General features: G+C 49.5%; 8 protein-coding genes across 8 annotated transcripts; 3 read left to right on the forward strand and 5 right to left on the reverse strand.

The window, feature by feature from the left end:
- Positions 1-1857: 1857 nt before the first annotated feature.
- Positions 1858-2975, reverse strand: LTR84_003998 (uncharacterized protein; the record flags this gene model as incomplete). Its single annotated transcript, XM_064847578.1, has 2 exons — positions 1858-2811; positions 2898-2975. 2 exons carry the CDS (start codon positions 2973-2975, stop codon positions 1858-1860), a joined length of 1032 nt encoding a protein of 343 aa, XP_064704690.1.
- An 890-nt stretch (positions 2976-3865) lies between these two features.
- Positions 3866-4820, forward strand: LTR84_003999 (uncharacterized protein; the record flags this gene model as incomplete). Its single annotated transcript, XM_064847579.1, has 2 exons — positions 3866-4091; positions 4183-4820. 2 exons carry the CDS (start codon positions 3866-3868, stop codon positions 4818-4820), a joined length of 864 nt encoding a protein of 287 aa, XP_064704691.1.
- Positions 4821-4968: 148 nt separating this feature from the next.
- Positions 4969-5518, reverse strand: LTR84_004000 (uncharacterized protein; the record flags this gene model as incomplete). Its single annotated transcript, XM_064847580.1, has 2 exons — positions 4969-5127; positions 5243-5518. The coding sequence occupies 2 exons, from the start codon at positions 5516-5518 to the stop codon at positions 4969-4971; spliced, it is 435 nt and encodes a 144-aa protein (XP_064704692.1).
- Positions 5519-6114: 596 nt separating this feature from the next.
- Positions 6115-6957, reverse strand: LTR84_004001 (uncharacterized protein; the record flags this gene model as incomplete). The annotated part of the gene is made up of 3 exons (XM_064847581.1): positions 6115-6309; positions 6488-6529; positions 6589-6957. 3 exons carry the CDS (start codon positions 6955-6957, stop codon positions 6115-6117), a joined length of 606 nt encoding a protein of 201 aa, XP_064704693.1.
- Positions 6958-7390: 433 nt separating this feature from the next.
- On the forward strand, positions 7391-8351 carry PRE6 (Proteasome subunit alpha type-4; the record flags this gene model as incomplete). The annotated part of the gene is made up of 4 exons (XM_064847582.1): positions 7391-7421; positions 7475-7481; positions 7532-7972; positions 8021-8351. 4 exons carry the CDS (start codon positions 7391-7393, stop codon positions 8349-8351), a joined length of 810 nt encoding a protein of 269 aa, XP_064704694.1.
- Positions 8352-10419: 2068 nt separating this feature from the next.
- On the reverse strand, positions 10420-11454 carry LTR84_004003 (uncharacterized protein; the record flags this gene model as incomplete). The annotated part of the gene is made up of 2 exons (XM_064847583.1): positions 10420-11294; positions 11358-11454. 2 exons carry the CDS (start codon positions 11452-11454, stop codon positions 10420-10422), a joined length of 972 nt encoding a protein of 323 aa, XP_064704695.1.
- A 3528-nt stretch (positions 11455-14982) lies between these two features.
- On the reverse strand, positions 14983-16684 carry LTR84_004004 (uncharacterized protein; the record flags this gene model as incomplete). Its single annotated transcript, XM_064847584.1, has 4 exons — positions 14983-15656; positions 15719-15837; positions 15912-16404; positions 16522-16684. The coding sequence occupies 4 exons, from the start codon at positions 16682-16684 to the stop codon at positions 14983-14985; spliced, it is 1449 nt and encodes a 482-aa protein (XP_064704696.1).
- A 539-nt stretch (positions 16685-17223) lies between these two features.
- MCM5 (minichromosome maintenance protein 5) lies at positions 17224-19457 on the forward strand (the record flags this gene model as incomplete). Its single annotated transcript, XM_064847585.1, has 2 exons — positions 17224-18890; positions 18953-19457. 2 exons carry the CDS (start codon positions 17224-17226, stop codon positions 19455-19457), a joined length of 2172 nt encoding a protein of 723 aa, XP_064704697.1.
- Positions 19458-26057: the final 6600 nt, after the last annotated feature.

Genomic DNA, 26057 nt, shown 5'->3' on the forward strand with positions numbered 1-26057 from the left:
GTTATAGTAAAACGTGCTAGAAATGGCACCTAGACCAACAATAGTGGATGACGATGATTTTCTCTATTTCTCAGATGGAGAAGAACGTGGAAGAAGACGAGGTAGATACTCCCCAAGCTTGCATGTGAGATTCACCAGCTCAACTCGAGGCGGTTCATTAGACCTCGGTTACGTATATTCCCCAGATAGGTAAGATGGAATGAGCTCTTATGACTCTGGTACCCAACATGTTTAGTCCATAATGCTAAATATGGGAAATAGAAGCAGAAGCCGTGACCGCAGTCTCGACCGAATCACGCGTGATTCATTAATGTCAGGCGCACTACGACACGGTCTCCGCTTGTCCTGTCAACATGGACGCACAGGAGAGTGCTGGGAATGCAAATTCGCCGGCGACTTCGAAGAAGACCGAGGACGAAGCATGGTCCGCCACTCTGGCATCCGATGGGACGCACTGTCACCCTCACCTAATCGTAACCGATCATTAGAGTTCTATAAATACGACCATTGGGACCATTCCGGTGCATGCGGGAATTCCAGCTACTACCGGCGTGGCGGACGCTTGCGGTCTCGATCCCGCTCTCGCTCTCGAGGCTACGGCTTCGGCTCTTTGCGGTGGGAGAGAAGCAGATCCCGCTCGCGGTCGCGCTCAGGGTCCGTCTCTCCCTATAGCCGCTCACCTCGCATTTCAAACACAAACAACATCAACATCAATCTGAGCCAGGGAGGGGGCATCTGGCATCGCAAAGACCGCCGTAAGCGCAGGGGACATCGAGGGTATAGATCACGCTCGAGATCCGGGTCGCGCGAAAGGAGCTGGCGGGGAGACTGGCGTGGCGACAATAGGGGTGTCATTTACCAGGATTTTCGGAGGGAATACACCACATGGTAGCTCTCATGATTAGGCTTGTTGTCTTTCTTCCTTTTGTATTCAAACTCGAGAAGGCCACTTGATTGGCGTTGGGGAAGAGTCCAAGCGCTGGTTTCTTCCTTGACGAATGATACATGAAGCATGGAGCAGGTTGAAGAAAGGCGCTTCATGTAGGAAATAAGGGTGTCCCCAAAGAATTTCATGGATTTCAGATTGAATTGAGCGATCGAGAGCTGAGAAACCCACTCGAAGTTTTGACACCGATATTTTCCCCACCACGCTATACTTTCCAGCAGTGAACGATCCAGCGCTTAATCTAGATAGGTAGGTCATTAGGCAGAAACCCGAACAGGAAGGAAGCACCTCTAACGTGCGTTCAACTAGATGAACTTGAAAAGCCCTTAGATTCGACCTGCTGTTTAGCCAACCGCCGGACTCTCTAAACGACACTTGCCCCAATCCTGTGCGGTCTCGAGGCATTCTTCATCGACCAAACCGACTGATGTGCTCGAATCGCAAAACCTGTTACTTGATGATGCTTCGATGTCGATGTCTGCAACTGGCTTTGTGTAATGTCATCCTCTCGGGAGCGTAGCTCTGCTGTATCGTGTCGTGTAGTTGGTAGCTCGTGTCCTGTGGATAATTGCTCTGGCCTGCTCTGTTTTGGCTGTGCTGTGCTGTGCTGTGCTGTACTCGGATCTGATTTAATTGTTGGGGTTCTACTCGTAGCAGTCGAGCTCCTTCCCTCGGCGAGGTTCAACTGATAATATCATTCCCGCCCTCCCGCAGCCAGCCGTACACCCAAACCCAACCCAGTGAGCGACTTTTCGCAATCGGCGTTCAGTCATGTTTCTTTCGGCACTGCTTTTTGCGCCTGAGTCAACAATCAACGGGCACTCGTGCTCCGATGCCGGGCCGCCGATCGACTCGAGTCCTCAAGCTTGATAGAGTCGCATCTGAGTCCAGCAAGTAACTCAGAATCAAATTCAAATCGTCTTCCGCGGTTTCTTCGCCCGCGCGCGATCCTTGTAGTCGGTGTTATACACATGGTGGTCGTCAGCGCGTCGAGGCCGCTTGAGTCCATTCCCACCACCGCCAAGTCCACCGCGTCCACCACCGAGGCCGGCCATCCGATCGTGCTTCTGCTCCATCTCCAGGCGGACGCGGCGCATCTCTTCGTCGGAATCTTCGGCAGCGGTCGATTTCCTGGATGATTTCTTGGTCTTGACACCGGCTCCTCCGCTGTCGCGCTGTTGCTGTTTCTGCTTCTGCCGGCGTTGGCGCGCATATGTGTTTTTCTCGTTGTCTTCGTCTTCGTCGTCTGCGGAGGCTGATGGGTCACTGTCGGCGTCGGAGTCGGAGTCGGCGGAACCGTCGGAGTCGGGTTCCGTGCTGGGTGGTTCGTCGTATTGTCCGAAATCGTCGATACGGACCTTCTTGGGCTTCGGTTGTTTTGTCTTCTTGGACTTTTCCTTGCTGTCGCCGGCACCTTTGGGCTTGAATGCTCCATATGTCTGCCGGCCTGCGGGTTGATCGTGCCAGATGTCTTCCTCCGAATCCTCGTCATCGTCGTCGTCTTGGTCGGATTCGACTTCGCCTAGACCTGGAATTCCAGAGGAGCCATTGGAGTTGCCGTTGCCGTTTGCGTCGTTCATAGGCTTTGGCTTTGCCTGCTGGCGTGGAGTTATCTTTACATCCAACACCCATTCCGTGTCTGCACCTTCGGCTCGTGAGAAATTGCTGGTTCCTACTCTCCTCAAAATCTCCGGGAGTGTTGTAGGTGGTTGTTGGGCGTATTTGATCTCTGATCCGTAGGGTGTGCCGGGCGTGGAAGACACCGAGGGAGAGGATGCGGCGCTGGTGTCATTGGTCTTTCTGCGCTTAAGAGCTGGCTCGGAGGATGGTGTCGATGGTTGTGACACTGCGGCGCGTTGCATGAACTGTGTTTAGTTAGCGAGGAGAAAACATATAAGGCAATAGTGCGCAGCTAGAGACTCCCAATCACTAGTGCATTGTTGAGACATACCTTCATGTTCAGCAGTCGGGAAGACATTGATTTTGATTGCGGTGGCCGCGCATTCGGCGTGCTGAGACCCCCTGACATGTTGAACCGCGTATTTTTGAGATCGGATGTTTAGTGTCAGTCTCTGCGGTCCTGTTGAGTCAAGTCGTGACAATCTAGCATGTGCCGCTTGTCACGTTTATGCAGCTTCACCTTTGTCCTGCAGAACGCAAGTGCAAAGTCCTTTGAAAGGAACGGTCCGTGTTTACGCCAGCCCAAGCTAGGTCGCTCGAGAAAACCTCACAGTGACGTGCAGTATGTCCGAGGCCAAGGCGGGAAGCAGGCACCCGTGAAAACCAATGTCAAAACTGACAAAGGCCAAAATATCTCATGCACGATGAGTGAGAAAGAAGTCGAAGTGGGACGACGGGGTTTGACATTTGCACCACGGATATGAATCTCCGGAGTCAAGAGAAGGAATTCTGGAACATCGTTTCACCGGCGATAACTGATTATGGGCTTAGCGGGTGAAAGATCACGATACCATTTGATCTTCACCCGGAGTGAGTAATCCCTGTTTCCATATTCGACTCTTTCCATTTATGGGCATCTGCTTCCAGGCCAAGATGACTGCTGCAATATTCTGGGAGAATGTTCCATCTGTTTTGGGCCACGACTGGCGGCACGGAAACGCCTTTGGTCATTGCACTGGTCTCACGATGGGAAAAGCCTCTCCCTGATGATGTGGCATGCGATGGAATATGCAAGGCTGAGAAAGCCGAATTTTTGTTGAGGCAATTAAAGATGATCGAAATCATGAGTGATATACATAGCCTCGGTTTGCCCTGTTTGATGTCTACCATTTGTTCTCCCCTTTACGCAGGAAGCTTAAGTCACCCCTGTTCATGATCTCCTGATCGAAGAAACCAGTGCTTTCGCCTCATAAACTTCCAGCATTGTACACAGGCAGATTATTGTGAAGTTTCACAACAATGGAAACACCTCGGTCATTCATGTCGGAGAACGACAGCACCGGGACTCCTGATGCTGAGGTCCCAAAAGCGACCATGTCGTTATCGTCGCGAATGTACTTGCGCTTCACATCCGAAGTGGATCCAGGATGGGCAGATTTGATCCTATTAGGTTGTTTCTTTGTCGCAGGCATAGTCGACAGCGTAGTGTATAACAAATACACTTGCTTCGTCAGTATGCAGACAGGTATGCAGCAGCACAGCTCATCCTGCTCTTTGAATATACGCGTCACCAGTTGGTGAGAGACAACGAGCTAATAGTTGCATCGAACCTATAGGCAATACCATCTTCCTAGGTTTAGGCGTCAGCGATCTACCAACCAATTCACCCAAGCACAACTGGGTGAAGTCCCTCGTGGCCATTTCCTCATTTAGCCTTGGAGCCTTCTTCTTCGCTCGCTATCATCGTTACCTCGGTGGATTAAAGCGCTGGGTCATCATGTCTTCCTTTGCTATTCAAACAGGACTCATGCTCATCACCTCGGCGCTGATATCCTCGGGCATCGCTACGAAGGGTCCACAACACAGCAATAACCCTGCCTCGACCGACAATGGTGGCGGCTATTTCGATTGGGTGGAATTGTGTCCCATTGCACTATTGGCATTCCAGAGTGCCGGCCAGATCGTGGCAAGTCGCGTGTTGAAGTATAACTCCATGCCGACTTTGGTCTTGACCAGTCTGTATTGCGATCTGTTCAGTGATCCGAACCTCCTCACTGCAGGACTATTCGAGGATCCTGATAGGAATAGAAGGGCCGCCAGTGCGATAGCATTATTTGTGGGTGCTTTGATTGGTGGTGTTCTATCGAAATCATCTTGGGGGTATTCCGTAGCTTTATGGATCGCCACGGGTCTCAAGGCTTGTATGGTCATTGCTTGGTTGTTGTGGAAACGGAAACCACAAGACCAGAAGTAGAACTCATGTTAAGATGTATGTTCTCGGATAATATCAGGGGTTCTATGATCACTCAGACTAAGCCCAGGCTAGCACTGCCTAGGTATCCAGTGAACCAAATGCCTCTGGATGCTGCCAAGCCCTGATCGATGAGATCTTCACCTCAGTCCTATTTCTTCTCTCCTTGAATTGTTGCCACGACTTTCCTCAAGTGTTTCGCTGCTCGAAATTCTAGATACCAAATCCCTTGCCATGTCCCCGTGTTCAACTTTCCGTCTGTGATAGGGATAGTAACACTTGCACCAACCAATGCAGATTTAATATGTGCCTGTGATGTTTCTTTCCATCAGTAAACGCCCCTCAAAGGACATTGTAGCTGTTCTTGCCGTGCCATATAAAATGGCTGGAGCCAGGACCAAAGACCCCGAAAAGCAACGACTTACCGGCATATCATCGAGCCCTTCGGCGGAATGCCTATACAGGGTTCCCTTGCGATCCTCCGGCGCAATTCGATCGAGCGCATCGCTCATATCCTCGCGCACATCCGAATCCCAATTCTCGTTCAGCGACAGCGCACACGATGTATGCTGGACGAAGAGATGGAGAATGCCGACCTTGTACTCCTTGAGTTCTGGCAGCGATGACACCACTTGGTCGGTGATCAAGTACGAACCCCGCGATTTGGCGGGCAGCGTGAATGTCTTCTGGAACCACGACATTGTTGGGCTCTGAGGGGGCGATAGTACTGCTGCCGATAATGGAGAAATGGTTGACGTTACTAGTGGTGTGCAACCTGTGGGGCAGTCGATGGTTGTAGGGAGTGGGGGTAATGGTCGCGGTGATTTGAAGATTGACCAGAGAAGGACGAGAAGACGGAATGGGAGGTAGAGTAGATATTGTGGGAGGCCGGGGAATAAAGCGATGAGGAATATGGTCGTCGCTATCACGGTGAAATACTTATGTTGCGATATCGTGGTCAAAGACATACTATTTGGTTTTAATGAGATTACTTTTTCCCATCGGAGTGGTATTTCGCTCGTACTACGTCATTTGATATCATGGCTTGGCGAAGTATCATCAGGCTGAGCAAGGCCACGCCGTGACACAGATCCAAGAGGGAATAAATTGATAGACACCTAGTGGTGACGGACCTCATTCTCAAATATTGCTCCTCGTGAAATAAAATTGCGAGGATAGCCTGGTTTGATATGACTCGCGCATGGGACGAGTATAATTTCTTGTGACTGCTGTATAACCCCGTGCCTTCTGAATATCACAATATGTACAATGCAGGTTTCGGACTTCATGCTCCGAATCATCTCTGTTGGAGAGGTTGACCACCTACACTTTCTGCATCGTGCTCTCCCTTCAACTGAGGATAATGTCCTTGAATCTCACCCTTCTGGGTGGGGCTGCTTGGCATCTGAACTTGTGCTGGATTGTTTGTTGGCGCTAGAGGATATGTAGTTGATGGTAATGATTCGAGGTGCTTCTTGTGTGCCTTTTGAGCCTGTTGTTGTTAGCTATTTGTTTCCAATGCTCTAATCACATGTGGCACTCACATATGGGAGACCGCAATAGGTACACCAGCAAATCTGTGGTTTATCCACGTTGATGAAAATTCTTGGGTGCCCCAGAGGACCACCACCACCGTCGCAGGCTACACTGCGGCCTTCAACCCAACGAACTGGTTGTTGGTGAATAAGGTCGATTGCGGCATAGGGAGCAGGCTATGAGATTATCTCAGTCTTGTTCTCTTATCTCCCTATCCCATCATGGATCTGCTTACCTGAGAAGCAATGATAGTTTGTTCAAATCTTGGTCCTGTCATAGCTAGTTCTCTCGGCATCTGACTTTTCGACCAAGTGTTCGCTCTGTTGGGACTTTGCATTTGTCGTTTATGTTCTGCTTCAGGAACAAGCTCCTTATATGGCTCATCTCTGGCACCCATGGCGTCCACTGGTGTCTCATTGGTCTGGGAAACATTCTGCGTCTGTTTTGGTGCAGAGGAAACATTGGCTTGTTGCAGGTTCTCACCAGTACCTGGTGATTGTAGGAGAAGTCGGGATGAGGATGTGAAGGACCGTGTGGCTGTTCGCGTAGCATATGTCGCGATCCTCGGAATCCTCGTCCGTAAGCTGGGGACTAACGAAGCCATATTGTGCTGTTTGAGTCCTCTAAGCCGGCTTGGAGGTTCAGGGTTTCTTGTTGATTCGAACACACCTGGAATCTGCGCCCTGGAGGTCCTTCGAGCTCACTGCCGCGACTACCAATCGGAGATGGTCTAAATCTTGTCTTGGCATTTATAGGGCGGACCGTGAAACCCAGGAAGTACAATTTATGCTCCACAGGAGTCGGCCCACTGTTTCTCCAGTCCCGGGATCTCGTCACGTGGCATGATCAATCAAGGCAGCTTTGGTGGACGCGGCTGGCTCACTGCTTGGACCGCGTAGAAGGTTGTCGTCTACCAACATTTCTCAGACTCCAACTTGACCAAATCCTCCGCATTTCACTGTCGATTGCCATTCCTTGACGAACCTGAAGTCACCACCTACTCACATCTCGTCTCTAGCGAATCCTCTGCAAGAACCATGGCTTCAGGCTACGATCGTGCTCTTTCAGGTATGCTCAATCCAATCCACTCGCATTCAATGATATGTCACTAATTATTGTAGTTTTCAGGTTTGCAGATCAACCACGAGACTATTCGTGCACCTGCTAACATAAATCAGTCCCGATGGTCACGTCTTTCAGGTCGAATATGCGCTGGAAGCAGTCAAGCGGGGAACCTGCGCCGTAGGCGTCAAGGGCAAAGATATTGTGGTGCTGGGTTGTGAAAAGAGATCGGCCATGAAGCTCCAGGATACCAGAATCACACCCTCCAAGATCGGTCTACTAGATACCCACGTCTGTCTCGCTTTCGCCGGTCTAAATGCGGATGCACGGATATTGGTCGACAAGGCCAGATTAGAAGCCCAGTCTCATCGCCTAACGGTTGAAGATCCTGCCAGCATCGAATACATCACAAAGTATGTGGCTGGTGTTCAACAACGATACACACAGAGTGGTGGTGTCCGGCCTTTTGGTATCAGCACGTTGATCATTGGCTTCGACAAAGGCAGCACTGAACCCAAACTCTATCAAACAGAACCCTCGGGCATCTATTCCGCATGGTATGTGATGTGTGATTTGAGGCTACCTAGTACTAAACTTCGAAACAGGAAAGCGAATGCCATCGGTCGATCCAGCAAGACAGTACGCGAATTCCTCGAACGCAATCATAAAGATGACATGGATCGAGAGGCCACAATCTCCCTCACCGTCAAGTCATTATTGGAGGTCGTACAAACCGGTGCAAAGAACATTGAGATTGCTATCATGGCTCCTGGCAAGACGATCGAGATGCTCCCCTCGGAACAGATTGAGCAATATGTCAAGACAATTGAAGCTGAAAAGCAAGAAGAGCAGGCCAAGAAGAAGCCGGGTCGACCAGGCCAGTCTGCACTTCCCACTCGCCCTCTAGAGGGAGGTGAAGGTAGTGGTGATATCTGATGAGCCACGCACTTTTCCAAAAATGTACATTGCATGAGCGACTGGAGTCCGGTATTAAATGGGTCCGAACAAGAGACGTTGATTCCCCAGTCCTCAGCCGATGACCAGAATTCCTTCTTTGTGATGCCTTCTGGCACATCTCTACCATACGTGAAGTCGTGATGTCTTACAATGCTCCACACTGTGACATGAAATGGTCAGAAAGCCACGGCAACCATTCCATGACGACTTTGCATAAAAGTAATCCCCTTTCGAGTACAAACGCCTGAAACTAGAATGCATGTTTGAACCTCTCGAAACGAACATGCACTAGCCAATCTTTGTATCCAGTTCTTTGATGTCGAATATCGTCTGCTGGTCCTGCTGTCTCGTGCGCTCGTCCTTCAGCATCCTAGTGACAAGAAACCCCGTAAGCATATGAATCACGCACGAGGGCTCAACAATTGCATCTGAGCAAGAGAAAGGAAGTGCTCCGTACCTCGCGTCAACCCGAGTATCCTCACTCTCGATCTTCAGGGCAGCTTTCGGCGTCAATGCATCGATCACGAAATGGTTATCGCAATTCGGACAGTATTCGTCACTGTTCGTTGTCAAGGAATTTGCTTGTCAGCACGTAGGCCCTTCGTCATTTGCTCGTCTGAGAGGCGGATGTTGCGTCAATGGCCACAACGGAGTCCACGTCGACAAGACGAAGAGAACAAACATCGACTCACCTATCTTCCCACTCCTGTGTATTCTTCCTAAACGCCTTCTTGCATTTTTTGCAGATGAACGTCTACCTAGAATTAGTAAATTGACTCCCTTTGCCTGCTATCACCGGCATCAACAACGAGATACTGCATACCATATCGAAACTTTGCAGCAGCGGATGATTCTCCTGCTCAGCGTGACATTCTGCGCAATCGAACCACTTGCGGCCTGCAGTATATGTTAATATAATCACGGTTGGATTTTATCCTGATAGGGACAAGGCTCGTTGTCGGGTCAGAGACTTACAGCATGGCGAGCGGATTGACACCTGTGCGTTTAGGATGTGTTTACTGAAAAGATTGATTTTGTTTAGTCAAGTTTTCGGGCTATAATAGATATCGTGTGTGCTCAATAGGGGTTGGAGGGGAGGACATATTTACCACATATTTCGTGGAAAAAGGTCTGCGCGGCAGACTTGGTAGTCGTCTTTGAGAGTGAGATAATTCTTCGAGGAGGTTTGGATGGGCTCGTAAATTTTCAACCTATCTTTGACCTTCACAAGAGTTTAGGGACTACTTAGAATTTCAGAGATAGTGCAGCGTGCTGTATTTCTTGGAAGACGTGAGTGGCATTCATGTTGAAAGATGGCGGAAGCGCGATATTGATAAACCTGAGTCATGGTGATATTCAAATGACGATTTCCTGACTCGCTGCGATCCTTCTCCGCCCGCGTATTCACTGCCTCATACTCTTCCTTAAGCACTGAGGCTACAGTACTGCGTCTACCTAGGTAGAGAACATCATCCATGGAGAGTGATTCTCAGATCTATAGCGATGCTCAATATCCCCTATCTTCCATCTCAAGCTTCATGTAATCGCAGCTGAGTATTTTGTCACAAATCTATTTACGTGCCGTTAGCTCTCCTCCTTGCCTATCGGCAGTCCTGGGTAGCATGTTATAACATGCCATGACTTATTCCTACCCTCGTGGAGTACTACTCTGCATAGTCAATTATAGACAGCTACTCCTGAAGGCAGATCCTTGCATGTTCCTCGATTCCCGGATCTCCCTCGACTCCGCTGCAAGGCTGAGGACCCCTTTCTTGAGAAACATGACGTCGACGTTAACGATTCCCTACAATTCGGAATTATTGGCTTGCAGTGTTGGAATTATCGCATCTTTCTGTGGGGTTGTCATCTCCTTGTCGGTATGCTTGTCTTGGAAAGAGAAGGGATTTTTGGTGGAGAAGCATTGATCAGCTTGTCAAAAGGGAATAGTTAAGAGCAATGGATCATTCAAGCCGACTAGAAGAAAAGTTCTTACTATATGCTAGTGGTCATCGGGGAAGCCTTTGTAGACCTCAGCTAAAGTCCTGACTCAATGATGGGGTCCAGCTGCCCTCCTTTCCTTTCCACTCGCCAAGTAGAGATCAGCTCTCTGATCCAAAAGCGGATCATCACTGACATCAAAGCCTGCGACCCTGGGAATAGGATCGAAGATTAGCTTGCGCTGCTCCTCATCGTTATCATCTGAAACCTTCTCCAAAGTGATTGTCCCCAACTTCACCAATTTTCGCTCCTCGGGCCAACGCTCAGTCGCGTCATTGGTAATATCGCCCTCCTCAGCAATCTGCACCCACCAGCTGAAGCTTACACCGCCGTCGATGATGCGTGTCTGAATCTCGTTGTGCAGATATGCTGCATCCTTGGCCTTGGCTTCCTCATCGGTGATGTATGATTCACCGGCGTCGGGCGTGATGCGGTAACGAACTAACGTCTCCTTGCCTTCCGAGGAAATGAGTTTGAACGCGTTGACGCCGAAGTATTTCTCCGTGCCGAAACTAGTAGGGAATGGTTTTGGCGCTGTCACGAAGGCGAGAGCGGAGGGTGTTTTGCCGAGGAATGCTTCGATGGGAGATGGATTTTTGGGCGCATCTGGGGCGGAAGACGCGCCGATCGCACCCAGTAGTGCGAGGAAGCCGGCGCCGGAATTTACTGGGAAGAATGGTGTCGAGTGTGCGATAATGTCGGTATGTTGTCTCCGGCCGTCCTTCTCAGGGAGGGTAAATCGGACAGCGAAGCCCTTTGGATTGGCATTGGCATCGTTGTCAGGTATTGTGGGAATACCAGTGGAGTTGGAGAAACGCCCAATGACTGGTGTGGACGGAGCGTTTAAATGAGGAGCTGAAGATAGAGATGCTGCTTCTGGTGTTGGTTTGAATGTTCCATTCAGCAAAATGCCCCTTGCGTGTGCTAGTCAGATGTGTTAGATGGCATTTCAATCTTCCATTGAGAAGTTCCTTGACATAGTCCTACCTGGTCTGTATCCCGGAGGTGTATGGAAGGCGCCTTTCAAGGTTTCCTTCAGAGCCTCGGAAGTCTCATTGATCTTGGGATCGGTGGAAAGAGGCATTGCACTGGTTGTAATTTTATAGGATTGGTAGAGAAGTATAGATATATGTATAGCTCAATAAAAGCGTTTTCAACAGACGAAAATTGGTGTGACGAGAGAAGGTATCTTCGTCAACGGCAGATGTCCAGTTGCTCGTATACTTATACATAGTTCATCACCAGGAAGGAGCTCACCCATCGGGCACGGCACAACAAACGCCCAAACATGTGAACATTGCGAATTCGAACAGTGGCTAACAGTCAGCAGAGCTTCACTGCATTGACTACTTGCAACTAATCAGTTCTGAAGTCAGATCGCAACACCACCTGTTTGATTGGAAGTTGGAAAGCCTCAGTCGTCCGAGATGGGCTTCGGCCATGCAGGAGCTTAGTCAGTTGTGGCCCAGCTCCATCCAGTACTAATTTGTGTACAGTTGATGACAATTTCAGCTGCATGCATTGGTCGAGTCTTAGGCTTAAGGCCGAGTAGATCGAGTCAGTAGCTTCTAAACTTCGTGTGAGGGACTGGTTCTTGAAATTCCTCTTGTGGAAGGAGGGAACATGGGCTGGCGTAGGATTGAGAGAAAACAGGGATAGCTTTCTTAAACTAACGAGGTTCTCTATTTGTGTTTATTAGGGAGTAGCTGACTTTATTGGTGCTACCCTTGTCCACCACTAGCTTTCTCTCCACATTCAATTAATCATATCGTCCCTGAGAACTGGCTATCAGTAGTATTGCGTCATACTTATTGTTGAGCTCGCACTCAAGGCCAAGTATTAATCAGCCAGTGTATCTGTGATAAACACGAGGCAAATACGTCTATCAATCGCTCGATTTACGACAACACTGCTATTCTCAAGCCGCAGGTCTCGATTCAGTCGGCGTACTAGTTAGCGCTACCTCCAAGCGATGCCCAGGGCATGCCGTTAGTGGTTCGTCACGAACTACCAAGACTTCGATTTTGTTAAGCATATATTTTGTATGTCAATCAGAATCAGTCCGCAGAGCATGTTGCAGGTGCGACCACAAGGAAGGAAATCCTCTCGTGCCCATTGCTCGTCGCTACTGCTGACAGCTGGGTGCTTTCCTACCTGGATGCCTGGGATTCATTGTTCCTCGAGCATATGAGTCCGTGAGAGTGTGGTGCTCATCAACACCACCCACGTAGCCGAAAAAGAATTATTCAGTACGTCTAGGCAATGAGACAACATTCACCACTACCGGGTGGAACATTTGCCATTCGTACTGTTGATTTGCAGATCATATTTCTCTGGCCTTTCCCTTTCCCTTGCCACTCATACTATCGGAAAAATCCAGAAGCGGATCCACGGCTGAGCGTCTTTTGAAAAAGCTGTCTTCAATTACTGATGCACGCCACTTTCTTGACGACGGGACTCCTGAATCCACCGACTGAATTTCTGAGCTGCGTGGCGATCTCACAAACGACAGAAAGAGCTTCGCAAAAGCTGCAGCGGTAGCGGAGGCGTAGTTCTGCCAAATGTCGTTTTTATGGGAATCTGCATAATCGCAGATCCCGCGAATCACAAGACAATCAACTATATTCATCACACCGGCTGCCTCCATCTCCACGCAGAGAACGTCTGTATATTGCTTCATGAGTTGGTCCCTTGTCTGTGCATTTCGGATCAGACGATTGCCTGAAGCAACGATGCCGTAGTGGATCTCAGGGTGGGGGGATTCACGCCTTATCCTCAGCCAAGCTCGACGGACACATTGCCTACAGGTCTGCTGGTCCTCGACATGCACATAGGAGGAGTCAAAAAGTACGTCCTTGTGCATCCCTGGGTGCCTGTGACTGGGGTTACAGTCGCTGATCCTCTGGATAGAGTCTGCAAGCTGTGTCCGTATTGCGAGTTTATCATCTGACTTCAGGAAGCCCAAAGCTGTCCTAAGGAAGTGGGAAGGCCCTTGGACCGAGCCTGTTCTTTCAAACCCGAAAGTTGTGCTATTCGCTCCGAGATTGTAATGAATCATGCCCGAGCATCTCTTTGTGGGGTGACTGACAACAACGTCTCTTAGTCGTAAGTCTCGGGAGCGGTGCAGAACTTCGCCCCCAATGCCCAATAGCAGACAGAACTTGATACGTGTGAAGGTCAGTTTCATATTCACAACAACACTGGCGGCAGAGTTAGTTCCCTACTCCCCAGATGGGAGGCAGGCGGCAGCAACATTGTGTTGACCGATGCGTGCTAGCGCGTAATGATTACTGTCTTCGTCAGGAAGAGTGATTCCCAAGTATTTGCTGTCGAAGAGCTCACGCGCTGCAAAGAGCTCTTTATGAAGTGCGCACACAATCCCTACTGTGAAGTGCTGTGAAGTCAAATGCTCGGTTTTTGTGGCACTGGTTTTCAAGCTCGGTTTTTTGCCACTGTCTTGATATGCAGAATTATCTTGCTCGTTCATCGATACTAGCTCACCTTCCTCTTCGTCGCAAAGATTGCTCCATCGAGGTGTTGACTCTGCATTATGCCCGAAAATTACGGCACCATGATCGCTCCATTCCGCGCCAATTTGAAAAAAATGGTCAACACCCGTTAGAATGACTTGAACGAAGTCGGTATGCTCACCACCACCATCTACATCGCACTCACATTCGAAAACTTGTACCGTGTTGTAACAGAAGATGTAACTCGTGAGTCTTTTCGGTATGGAGTGGTAGTCGCCATCATGGATATCCATTATGTCCATGAGGTCGGCATTGTGAGCCGCGAGATGATTCTTATGCTCAGGCAAGCTGGCCCAAAGAGCACACGTTTTGAGGTCGAACGGCTAGATGATATCTCCAAAGCCACGGCCAAAAAGGGTGAGGCTTTGAATAGCTCTAGCGAAATCCACCCAGCTCCTACTAGCGGCTTCGAGCTCTGCGAGACGAGGGTAGACTGGGTCTCGAGCCACCATAAAATCGCAGAAATCCCACCCTTCAAGGTATATTCGAGATCGGGTTTGCCTCTCTGTGCTCACCTATAGTACTTGTTGGTCGAATAGCTGCTCCAATATCTCGTAATAGTGCTCCACCTGATGCTCGAAGCGAGAATAATCGGCGCCGTCCTTGAAGATTTTGAGGCCTCTGTTTGCTTCGTTTAGGAGAACATGAATAGCCGAATCAGTTATGAGCAGTAGATCCGCTTCTTTTATGTCCTCAAGCTTGAACAAAAATGCGGATTGGATGTCGCTTGTTTTGGTGTATTCCAAAGAAGCCCGCACAAGATGGAGAAGTACGCTAGTTCCATTAATCAAAACCCCTCTGTTTCTTTTCGACATCCCATAGTACAGCAAATTTCTGAGACAACCAGCGCATTTTGTGCACATAACCCCCTCGCGAAATGTGGAAGGGTCGATCTTTGGCACCAATACTAGGCCGAGCGCCATTCAAAATTAACTTTCCCGAATAAAGTGAGGCATCCTCGAGCGTACAACCTTTGTGGGGTCGTTGAAGACGACTCTTCTTGATGTCTTATCTTGCACTAAGAGCTCCTGTAAGCAGATCTTGCTTTAGTAGTACTTCTGTTTTCAAGTCTTAGGATCTTGCTAACCGGCATAATATCTAGCCTCTTTACACCAGCCGAGGATGTGTCGCGCGCCTTCCACGTAGGCCTGGTCAAGACTCGCTAGGTGTTCATCGGTCCGATGTAAATAGGATATTAGATTTCCACTTCTGTCGAAAGCTAAGTGCCAGAGAAGGATATTTCCGTTCTGGCCCACAGGTATCAACATTGCCGAGAACCCCTTGATGAACAGCTTCCCATTGAATTGCTTCAGCTTTCGGGTTCCGACCAGTTCCGCCATAAGGCCAAGTGGTAGTTCCCGACCCGTGCGGCGGTCGACACCTCGAGGAATTGGGCACCCGCCAACGACGACGGGGTTCTTAAATAAACTATACCAACACATGCAATTGGATGTCTCACTGGCGGCGGTGTGCGGTTGTAATTGCATCTCGAGCGTGCACATGAATGTATTTATGTCTTGTGCGAATTTTTTTTTCATAAGAACATTTCTGTCGAAACGCTTTTGCATACGGACTTCACGAATGACCGGTAGGCAAATGGCGATTCCAGTCTCGAACGGAGACGAGCGAAGGGCGGCGCTAAGCCACGTAAAAGCTTCACTAACTTCCACGATGGTACATGTTGGACCCCAAACATTCACAGTGACCATGGAGTTATGGAGGCGAACCCTGATCCGTGCACGATCTTGCAATATGCCTGGAAACGACAGTTATGAAATGTAGGTGGCAGCTGCCTCATGTGAACTTGTGTTAACTTACAGTTGTGACGGGTGTTGGGGCGAGCAACCATACGTTTGACAAGGTGCAATATCTGATCTGCCACCCACGGCCACATCTGTTGCAAATATTCTCCGCAACTCAACGCTTGAGCATCTGCACTAGACCCTGTCAATGTGATGGCCTTTCCCATGGTATCTCCAAGCGCATAGTCGTGCCAATACTGAGTTCGTACCCCTGCTCAAGCAAAAACGCGGTCGGACCCCAGTCCAACCGAAAAGCCATATGTTGGGTTCGTGTGGCTTGGTCCTTCGAGATTCTGTCAGGTTTGGGCCGGGAAGCGGAGATCATTCGGCGGATGGACACTGATGATTTTGAGTCACCACTGGCTAAGAGCATCTCTCGGCGAGCACGGAGGAGAAGCCATTGGTATATGTCGCCATTCAAGTCGACACTTTGGTACACGGCTCTCTCAGCTGCTGTTAGTACTGCATCAGAGTCTCTTAGATCATTTTCTGACAGCTTCTTATGCTTGACATCTGCCTCAGCAGATTCCTTAGACTCCAGTCCGTTATCCTCTTCGTCAACGAGACTTGGCTGGTGACTGTGCCAGAGGTCCATGATATCATCCAATGGTTGTTTTTCGGCGGACAAGAGAGACCCGTGATGGACTCCCTCCACGATTGACAGGTATTCTTTCTTACAGTGTTCGACAATATCACTGGATACTCACGAGAGTTGTCAGGTAAACGTCATTAAGCGAGCGCCAATCTCCAATCTTGGGAATGTGAAAACCCACCTGCGTTCGGTTTGTATGAAGAAGCTGACGAGGCGATTCTAGAGACCAGTTCGGTGATGAGCATATTTGAGGATGAAGGCTTCGAGCAACTCCGGGAGGACGGCAAAGAGGCTGTACACGGTCGATCGGTCAAATGATTTCAGTTCGAGCATGCGAACCAAGTCTTTCGCAGCAATCTCTGCGGTTGATTCGTTCTGCATCGTTGTCATCCAGGCTGGTGTGTAAAAAAAGACTTTGTCCTATCGCGGCACGAATCCAGAACGCTCTGAGTGTGCTCAGCTCCAAATAAGTGAAATGAATATTAAGATATTCTCACAGTAGCAGATGGTGAGTATCACACTAGTACCTCACGGTTTCGTTCAGCTCTATCTAGAGACTTATGCCATACGCATGGTTCGGAACACTGATCACCAATGTCGGCTGGGCGAGCGTTCATTTGATCAAGCTGGTGATGCAGTTCTTCTCCAGACCTTCGCCTCGGAGGCTTTTAGTAACAGGGAGAATTTGTGCTCGCCGTTTATTGACGAAAATTGGATAGGAAGTAACAAGGCTGAATGACAGAGTGAAAGTGGGGCAGGCATCCGCCAAGACGCAACCACTTTAACGCGTCCAAGTGTAACGCGTCTTAAGGTTCGCGTTTCCTCCTACGCGTTCGAAATTGAAACTGCGGGCCATTTTCCTCGCGCCCCTTCAAGTTCAACGAACCACTTTGTATTTCTACAACTTCTCACACACATTGCTGACCACAATGGATTCGAGGTCCGTTTATTCTCTCTCGGTGCTTGCGCCTCAACAGGACCCTGGCTCTGAGCCTCGCACGGAACTTCAAGCAAAACTTAAAGAGTTTGTCCTCGCCTTCCAGCTGGACGGATCCTACATCTACCGAGATCAAATCCGGGAGAATGTGCTGGTCAAGCAATACTATTGCGACATCGACCTCGCGCATCTTATCTCATACAATGAAGAGCTGGCACACAAATTGACCAGCGACCCAGCAGATGTCATCCCACTATTCGAGGCCGCACTCAAACAATGCACTCAGCGCATTGTGTTTCCACACGATCCCAGCGTCCAGCTACCACAACATCAACTCCTTCTACACTCCTCAGTCTCGCACATTTCAATCCGAGATCTAAATGCAACTAACGTCTCACATCTTGTACGAATCCCCGGCATTGTCATCGGCGCATCCACACTCTCCTCCAAAGCAACTCTCCTGAGCATACAATGTCGGAATTGCGATCACGTTCAGCAGTTGGCCATTGAGGGTGGCTTCTCCGGAATCACATTACCGCGGACGTGTGGCAGAGTCAAAGTCCCTGGTCAAGACGAAGGCGAATCATGCCCCCTGGATCCTTATTTTGTTGTTCATGAGAGTTCTCAATTCATTGATCAACAAATCCTCAAGCTACAAGAAGCCCCTGATCAGGTCCCAGTCGGAGAACTACCGCGCCATATTCTCGTATCAGCAGACAGATATCTCACAAATCGCGTTGTTCCTGGCTCGCGATGCACTGTGATGGGTGTCTTCTCAATCTATCAACCAAACAAAGGCAAGAAAGATAGCGCAGTGGCGATTCGAAACCCTTATCTACGAGCTGTTGGTATTACCGCCGACGTGGATCATACTAGCCTTGGTGCGAGCAGCTTCTCAGAAGAGGAAATCCAAGAATTCGAGGAAATGTCGCGACTGCCTGATCTGTACGAGCGATTTGCGAAGTGTATAGCGCCATCAATTTACGGAAACGCAGACATCAAGAAAGCAATCGCCTGTTTATTAATGGGCGGGTCCAAAAAACAACTCCCAGATGGCATGAAATTACGAGGTGACATCAACGTACTCCTGCTAGGTGACCCTGGTACAGCCAAGTCACAACTTCTCAAATTCGTTGAGAAAGTATCTCCCATTGCAATTTATACATCGGGGAAAGGTTCCTCTGCAGCAGGTCTGACTGCTTCTGTGCAAAGAGACACCCAGACACGTGAATTCTACCTCGAAGGTGGTGCTATGGTCTTGGCCGATGGCGGTGTGGTATGTATCGACGAATTTGACAAGATGAGAGACGAAGATCGAGTGGCCATCCATGAAGCTATGGAACAGCAAACGATCTCGATTGCAAAGGCGGGTATCACTACCATCTTAAATGCACGAACATCAGTTCTCGCAGCTGCAAATCCCATTTTCGGCCGTTACGACGATCTCAAGTCTCCTGGAGAGAACATTGATTTCCAGACCACCATTCTTTCAAGATTCGATATGATTTTCATTGTCAGGGATGACCATGATAGGAACCGCGACGAGCGAATCGCAAGGCACGTCATGAGCATCAATATGGGCAATCGAGGGGTAGAAGAGCAAGCCGAAGCAGAAATTTCAGTGGAGAAGATGAAGAGATATGTCAGGTTCTGCAAATCGTAAGTCGCTACCGCAAAGCCTCCAGTGACAAGCACTTCCAATGCTAATTTAACATTCGCAGACGATGTGCACCGCGCCTCTCATCGGCTGCATCCGAAAAGCTATCCAGCCACTTTGTCTCAATCCGCAACCGAGTCGCACAGTCCGAACGTAACAACAATGCCCGCTCCTCAATCCCCATCACAGTCCGCCAGCTCGAAGCCATCATTCGCATCACAGAATCTCTGGCCAAACTAACGCTCTCCCCTGTCGCCGAGGAACAGCACGTCGATGAAGCGATCCGCCTCTTTCTTGCCTCAACAATGGATGCCGTCTCGCAGGGCGAGTCGGCCGGCGGCATGGGCGGCAACCGTGATCTCATGGACGAGGTGTCAAAGGTCGAAGAGGAACTTCGCAGACGCTTGCCCATCGGCTGGAGCACCAGTCTTGCGACCCTGAGGAGAGAATTTGTTCAAGGCCGAGGCTACAGTGAAGCTGCACTTGCGCGGGCACTGCACGTCTTGCAGCGTCGTGAGACTGTTCGGTTACGCAATGGTGGGAGTCAGGTCTATAGATCCGGTGTTTGAGCGAGCGATAAGTCTGCGACTACGGAATTGGTACTATTTTTGTGTGGGCGTTATCGTCTGGCTATCACGAGCACGAGACTTTTTCCTTCTATCACCCAGTCTGGGTCCGGTCCTGGGGCGTGTGCGGGTAAGCTTTCAACGATGGAATGAATGCGTGACAGCGAATGTCCATGGATGAGGATGAAAGGGATGTGGCGTAAGTAGCAAGCAAAGTGTAAAGTACCATCGTAAAGCATAATGATCAATGTGAATGTGAATGTGCCTCCAAATGATAGTGCATTCTATAGTCGCCTTGGGCTTCAATGGTACCGCCCGTCCCGTACTGCCCATCCCTCTGGCAAGCCCCACCAAAGATCTGTGATATTCACTAGTGCCATCGACACCTGAATGACTAGTGGAATCTGAAGTGCTCTAGTATCCATACTACGATCGGGTGGCACGGAGCGCAAAAGTTCCACTGATCGAGTGTGCTAGCTATTGAAGGCGCGGAGGGCAGACGCAGATACGGATGCGATGTTGGTGCCTCGAGCCTACCACGCAGAAGCACAAGGCGTGGTCAATGAGGCGTAGGCTACGCGCAGAGATTGTTCAAGTACATATTCTACCTGCGATTCGGGTATCTGAGCTATTCGTTGTTTGCGATCACTGTCGGGGAGGCTCGATGTTGGTCTGCATCGTACGGACACAAGCCATCGATCCCAGATCTCAGTGTTTTTTGGCCTCGCCTCTTTTGAGCGTGGAGATGCAAAGGTCCGAAGGCGTGCATAGCTGGATGATGGGATTCATGCTGACTACTCGTACAATTTCAATTGCTTAGCAGGAAATGTGCCGCAGGTGCCAACGATCCAATCACTTCGTAGAAGTGTACGGGGTACCGGCCGCTCCGTCAAGGAAAGAAAGAAGCACTCGTCCGCATTACTGATATTAAAAAAACAATCCCAGCATTCCAAATACCTCGCAGTCCGGATTTGCAGTGCCGGAAGTAAGTTCCAAAGGGTAATCTCCCGAACCTGTGCTCAAGGCTCATTGACGATACAAGAATATCGTACTCGTGTTCTTGACCTTAGCTATCGCGTGCCTGCCAGCTTAGCGGGCGGGAAATGCAGGTGATTCATCCTTCACGTCCACGGATATGCAATGTCGTTGAGCTAGGGACAATGTTTCTGTCGAAGCTTGACGCATCGGCTCTTATAAAATGATATTGGTCTTCAGTCAACCATTTAGCCTTCGTTGAGGTAAGCATGGAGTAAGTATCTGCTTCTGTCATCGGAGATATGATAATCGTGGACCTGGCAGATGGACTGCATCGCCCTTTTCAAGGTAATCGGTTATTTACCTCCTGAAGGCCCAGATTCCTCAACTGGGTTAAAACAGCAATGGCCCGTATCAGACGGAGACAACGACTGGAGACAAGGTAGACCTCCAAACCCTTGCTATATCAATCGTTGAAACTCAGTCAGCCATCGTGTGAGAGACGATTCTTTTCCGAAGGAATGATGGGCAAGCTTGAACCAATGAGTATATTTGGAAGCGCCTGATCGGACCGTGATTGCAGCACTTGAATAATTCACTCCGGATAGGTCCGCGTCACAGAAGAAGAGAGTGAGACGGAGAGAAACAGTTTGAGCCATGCTAACCGTTGATTCAGGAGTTAGTTGTGGCTGCGAATAATGCAATGATCTATACCATCATGAGGAAAACCCCCGTCTCCAGATTATGTGTGTGGCTCGCATGGATGTGATAGTCAACTGCTGGATTTTCGCAGCTGGTGTGCGAAATGAATTGATCTTCATCGAACTTGCAATATCGCCGTCCCAGGCAGTGTCGTTCGCGAGATCACTTACACATCTCGGTTTTCTTGCTGTTCTCATCATAGATTTGAGAGTCGCGCCTATTCGACGTTGGTAGATTCTTGACGTAAGTTGTGCGCACAAGGCGTTCAGCCGACATCTTTTTTCGTTGCACCAGTCTTGGTCCGCAATCTGCATATGTAGGGTCATACCAATCAAGGCATGTCCTGTCGAGTGGTCAATGCATTTCCGGATTATTCCCCCGTGAAAGGCAAGGGAGGCGTCGTTCGTTCAATCTTTGTACGAGTCGGGGAAAACCAGGGGTCCGGCTCCTTGATTGCTATTTAGGTCCATCTTCGGACCTGTCATCCGTACCTCTCAGATCCGTGATTAGAGGCAGGCATTCATGGCTGATGTTTTCAAGGCATGTTGGGATCGATAACTAGCACGAATGCAAGGGGTCTCTTTCTTTTTCTCCTGGTGGGAAGAACCATATGGATTGTCCAAAAATTGTGCGAATCGGTGGCGGTGTATCTCCTGTCCTTCGACATCCTTCACGGGGTTACGGGTGGCAAGGGACAGGACTCAAACCGAAACGGGATTTGTGTGGATTCGGAGATTGATCGGGAATGACAGGTCATCTTTGTTACACTATTACCGGAAATGTGGTTGGGTAGAAGCCTCCAGCTTTGGTTAATGTAGATAATTTGAAGTTGCAATGCCAGGAGTCCAGGGATCCCCCCCCCTCCCCCCTGCGAGACGTCTGGATGTTCGAGTCAGTTAGTAACTCACACTCGCAATGAGCCGACAGAACATCATGGAAATCGATGCAAGATGTCCCTTCTAACCCACTTGAAGCAAAGAATACGGAGAGTCTGATAGCCTGACAAGGGTTTTCAGGGTGCATCGACGTGGCTACGATCGTGTTAATTCAAATCAGGCTGCAGTTTGCAGGATGATGTGCGCGCAAATCTTGCTCATGCAGGCCTAGGCCCTGGCGGATGGATAGTGGAAAAGTGCATGGTGGTAGGGGATGAGCACAGCAGGAATATTCCGTTCAGACCGGCTAACAAAGTAGCTAGTGACCTACCTAACGGATTAGATGATTCTTATCCGAACCCTAGTACCAGTCACCTACCCAGATACCCAACGTAGGAGAGATCTGTTCACTGGGGTCGGGTCATGTGCAGCGCACGCGGATGGCGCATGAGGCCATGCCCGCCATGCATGAGAGATCGTGGCCTTGACTTGCGCCTTCGATTCTGCACCTCTGATGCAGCCCGAGGCCACGTCCAGGGCACCCGAGCACGGTTAGTTCATGGCCATGGCCGCGCTGCGCCCGAGGAATGCTGCGTGCATGAAAATGCATGAGTGTTGATCCCGCCCTATGAGCTCTTCACATAGGCGGTCCGAGCACAGCCCAAGCACACGGATACTGATGCATCCACGATTTGAGCGTAACGAGGTGATTGTTAGAGCGATAGTGTTGCCCAAGACTTCGATCCTTACTTAGCTGAACTGTTGGGGGAGATCAACTATGGGTGCTAGGTAGACTGAAGCACGACTACGCTTTCTGGCGAAGTTGTGGTTTAGAGAAACGTCAACAGGGTTACTTGTGAATGGGTCGCACCCAAAATCCTTAGACCAACCCCAACACGAGCCCCGTCAAGCGGCACTGCGAGGTACCATTTCGCACCCGAAGATCCGTAGGGAGTATCAGAGTAGTAAGCACTGACTCGAGCACCTACTCGGTAGTGCTAAGGAGCACTGTCGATCCTTTCCGAATAGAGTTCAGAGTATTTCATCATTGATGTTCATGCTGATGCACATTTCAACACTCCAAACGTAACAACCAAAATTAAGGAATGCATGAACCAAATATCACATTGTTCTGGCCAACGCCGACACATGAATATTCAGATCATTAGGCCACCAGCCTCGTGGAAGACAAGTCTCAAGTTAGATCCAAGGTGATATGTCCATCCTGAACTACAGCGTTTGTGGTTTTCAAGCATTTGGTAAGATCGAAAATGCCACCGCATGGCTAAAGTAGGCCTGTGTGTTGGATCAATGTTTCAAGCGAAGCCATGGTAAGAAATCAAGTGATTGTCTGCAAATCAGTCGAAGGAAGCACCGATAAATAGGGTTATAATTGTTGTTGGGTATTAGGGCAGTTGGCATTAAGATCGACACGCACATCCAATATCGCCATGAACAATCATCGGCTAAGTGACCACCTATAGGTCCGATCCTGGTTGGGAAAGATGTGCAGATTCTTCCTGAAATCTGAGATCGATTACTCACTGAGACTTCTTACCCGTGGTCGTGGAGGAGTTTTCTCAATGATACTTCCCGTCCTGGACAGGTAGGGTCGGTAGGTATTGCCGTGTAGTAGTTTCAGCCTGGTACGGCTCCTGGAACACCCTAGTCTTATATTCATGGTGAAGGACTCTTCCAGAGTGAATCATCAAACCCAGAGCCAGGATGGAGTGAAACGCTCTTTCGCTTGAAGCCCGAGGTTGCATAAAGCCTAATCAAGATAAGCATGAGACGAGAAGGAAAGCGATCCGCATTGGCTCCTCCATTTCCAAGATCACCACCTGTTTGGAGGGGGCGTGGAAGTATACTTTTCACCCCTCCCAGTGCTAATACCAACGGCCATCGGGGCAACACTTGCCGCAATACTAGCAAATCAAATAAGTTGGTCATTTAGTAGTCGGTTGGTGTTAGATGTTTACTCTGCGCTCGGGACGAATGCACTCTGTGATATGTCCAAGGTTATTTGGCGAGGGAGGGGCATGGTTGATACCCTAGGCAGGTAGATATTTAGATAATCACTTGATTTGGACCTGGTCAACGATGAGGAAGGACCAGATCTATTTGGTCAATGAGTGAGGTGGAGGCTAGGCAGGAGGGACGGATAGCATACGTATGAGGTACTCGATGTTTGGCGATTTGGTCGAAGCCTCCGCACTGACTGTCTCGACTCTCCAATGCCTAAAACTGGTGGACCTTTGCGCCCAAGTCCTCCAGCGTAAACACTCCTCGGTGCTCAAACCACTTTGCCTGCGACTTGTGAACTTTTGGCCGATGGTCAACTCTGGAAATTCTTCTTGAAGTTCTGATACTTGGTAAATTTGGTCGAGGGTTCGGACCATCGTATCATCACACACGCCCTACGCAATAATCGGCATCGGAAAACTTTGGACCAGCAGCTAGAGCCTCAGTCTCGGCGAGACCCTGTTCTTCTGCGCGGCTTGTGTTGTGACGTTGGCGCTGCGGATCCGCCGATCGCTGCACGTCCTATTGAGGGCGTGGAAGAATCGTGGTCTTCAACCAAGACGTACGTCCATTCCCGATACAGGGCTGCTTCAAAACCCCTCCAGGAAGTGGGGCTGCGAACCCCTAGTAAGTCCCCTGCAAAATGCAACAGGTATGGATACTCCGTAAGTGATGCTTTCCGAATTCTTTTGTCGCGAGTAGCAACACTGAATCAAGAAGCCACGTCGTCAGGGAGCACGTCTCCATCTTTCATCTATCTTTATGGAATGTTACACCAGATCCAGCTCGCTACCACAACCTGCCAGCCAGATCGACCTGTCAAGTCATCACCGAGTTCCAGCACCATGGGTGCTGAATGTCCCAGTGGGTGGTACAAGCATGAAATACCGGTTAGCTTGATTCATCCACTCAGTGGCCTACTCGTGTTCAAGCGAGCCAGATCTCACTAATACTATCAGACACGCCTTGCCGTTCCTATCTAGCTGGAACACGGGGTCTCTTCCGCACCAGAGCTAATCAATGGAAAATGAGGAGCGAGGCGGTAAAGTCGACAAGATGGCATTGTTGTTTCGCACAACCTCAAAGATTGGTAGGCAAAGTTAGAGGATCGTCAGGACTGCCTGGGCAGTGACATGCTCTACTCGTTACGTCGATGCTCAATCCTAAATCTCAAATCTCAAACGAACAAATCAAAGTCACAGACAAGTAAGCATAACCATGGCCGTCCTTTCCCCCACGTCTATTTTGACGCTTCACTATATATCCTTGCTCCTTTGATCCCCAACACAGACGCACGGAACTCTGTGTGGCGCACGCCGCCATTATCCATGTCCATTGCACTTCATTCAATTCGCACCTCCACCTTCCCGCCCACTCCGTGATAGTGGCATGTGAGATGAACAAATGCAGCCCCTTGGCAAGAAATCAGTCGATGTGAAACTCCAAAGTTGAACCAGTCTTGATGGCGGCTCGTTACCAACCGACATGATTGTCGACTCCACTATTGCATTCGCCTCTTCACGCATGCCCTTCCTCACCTTTCTATTAAGGGATTTTCCTTACAAAAAGTTTGATAGGTCGCATATTGAATGGCCTTACATTACTTGTACGTCTGCACCACTGATCTGGCCACACGCCTTCACATCATTGCATTCCACTTCCGTTGACTCGAGACCACCACTATGGTCTGAACAAGGTGGATGGATACGTAGGCAACAAAAGAACTGTTCACAAACATCGGATGCCAGTGCCCTGGACATCGATATTTTTACTCCAACGCCATTCCATACCAACAAGCACACGGAAACTACAGACACCACCTGCGTTTTCGGTTGCAAAAGTACAATGCGTCAGGTGTTGTCCCCAAGAGCTGAAAAGTCCTACAACATCACCCAGGCGGATCCTATCCCTTGCCATATCATCTCTACAACACTCAAAGTGGATCACGTCGTGGGCACACGAAGAGCCTCTTGGGAGGTCCTTATATTTGGAGTGGTGGGAAAGCCTTCCCCTGGTGAGTGAGCCAACT

This window comes from Exophiala bonariae (assembly GCF_035927105.1).
Source record: "Exophiala bonariae strain CCFEE 5792 chromosome Unknown scaffold_18, whole genome shotgun sequence".
Taxonomy (NCBI): domain Eukaryota; kingdom Fungi; phylum Ascomycota; class Eurotiomycetes; order Chaetothyriales; family Herpotrichiellaceae; genus Exophiala; species Exophiala bonariae.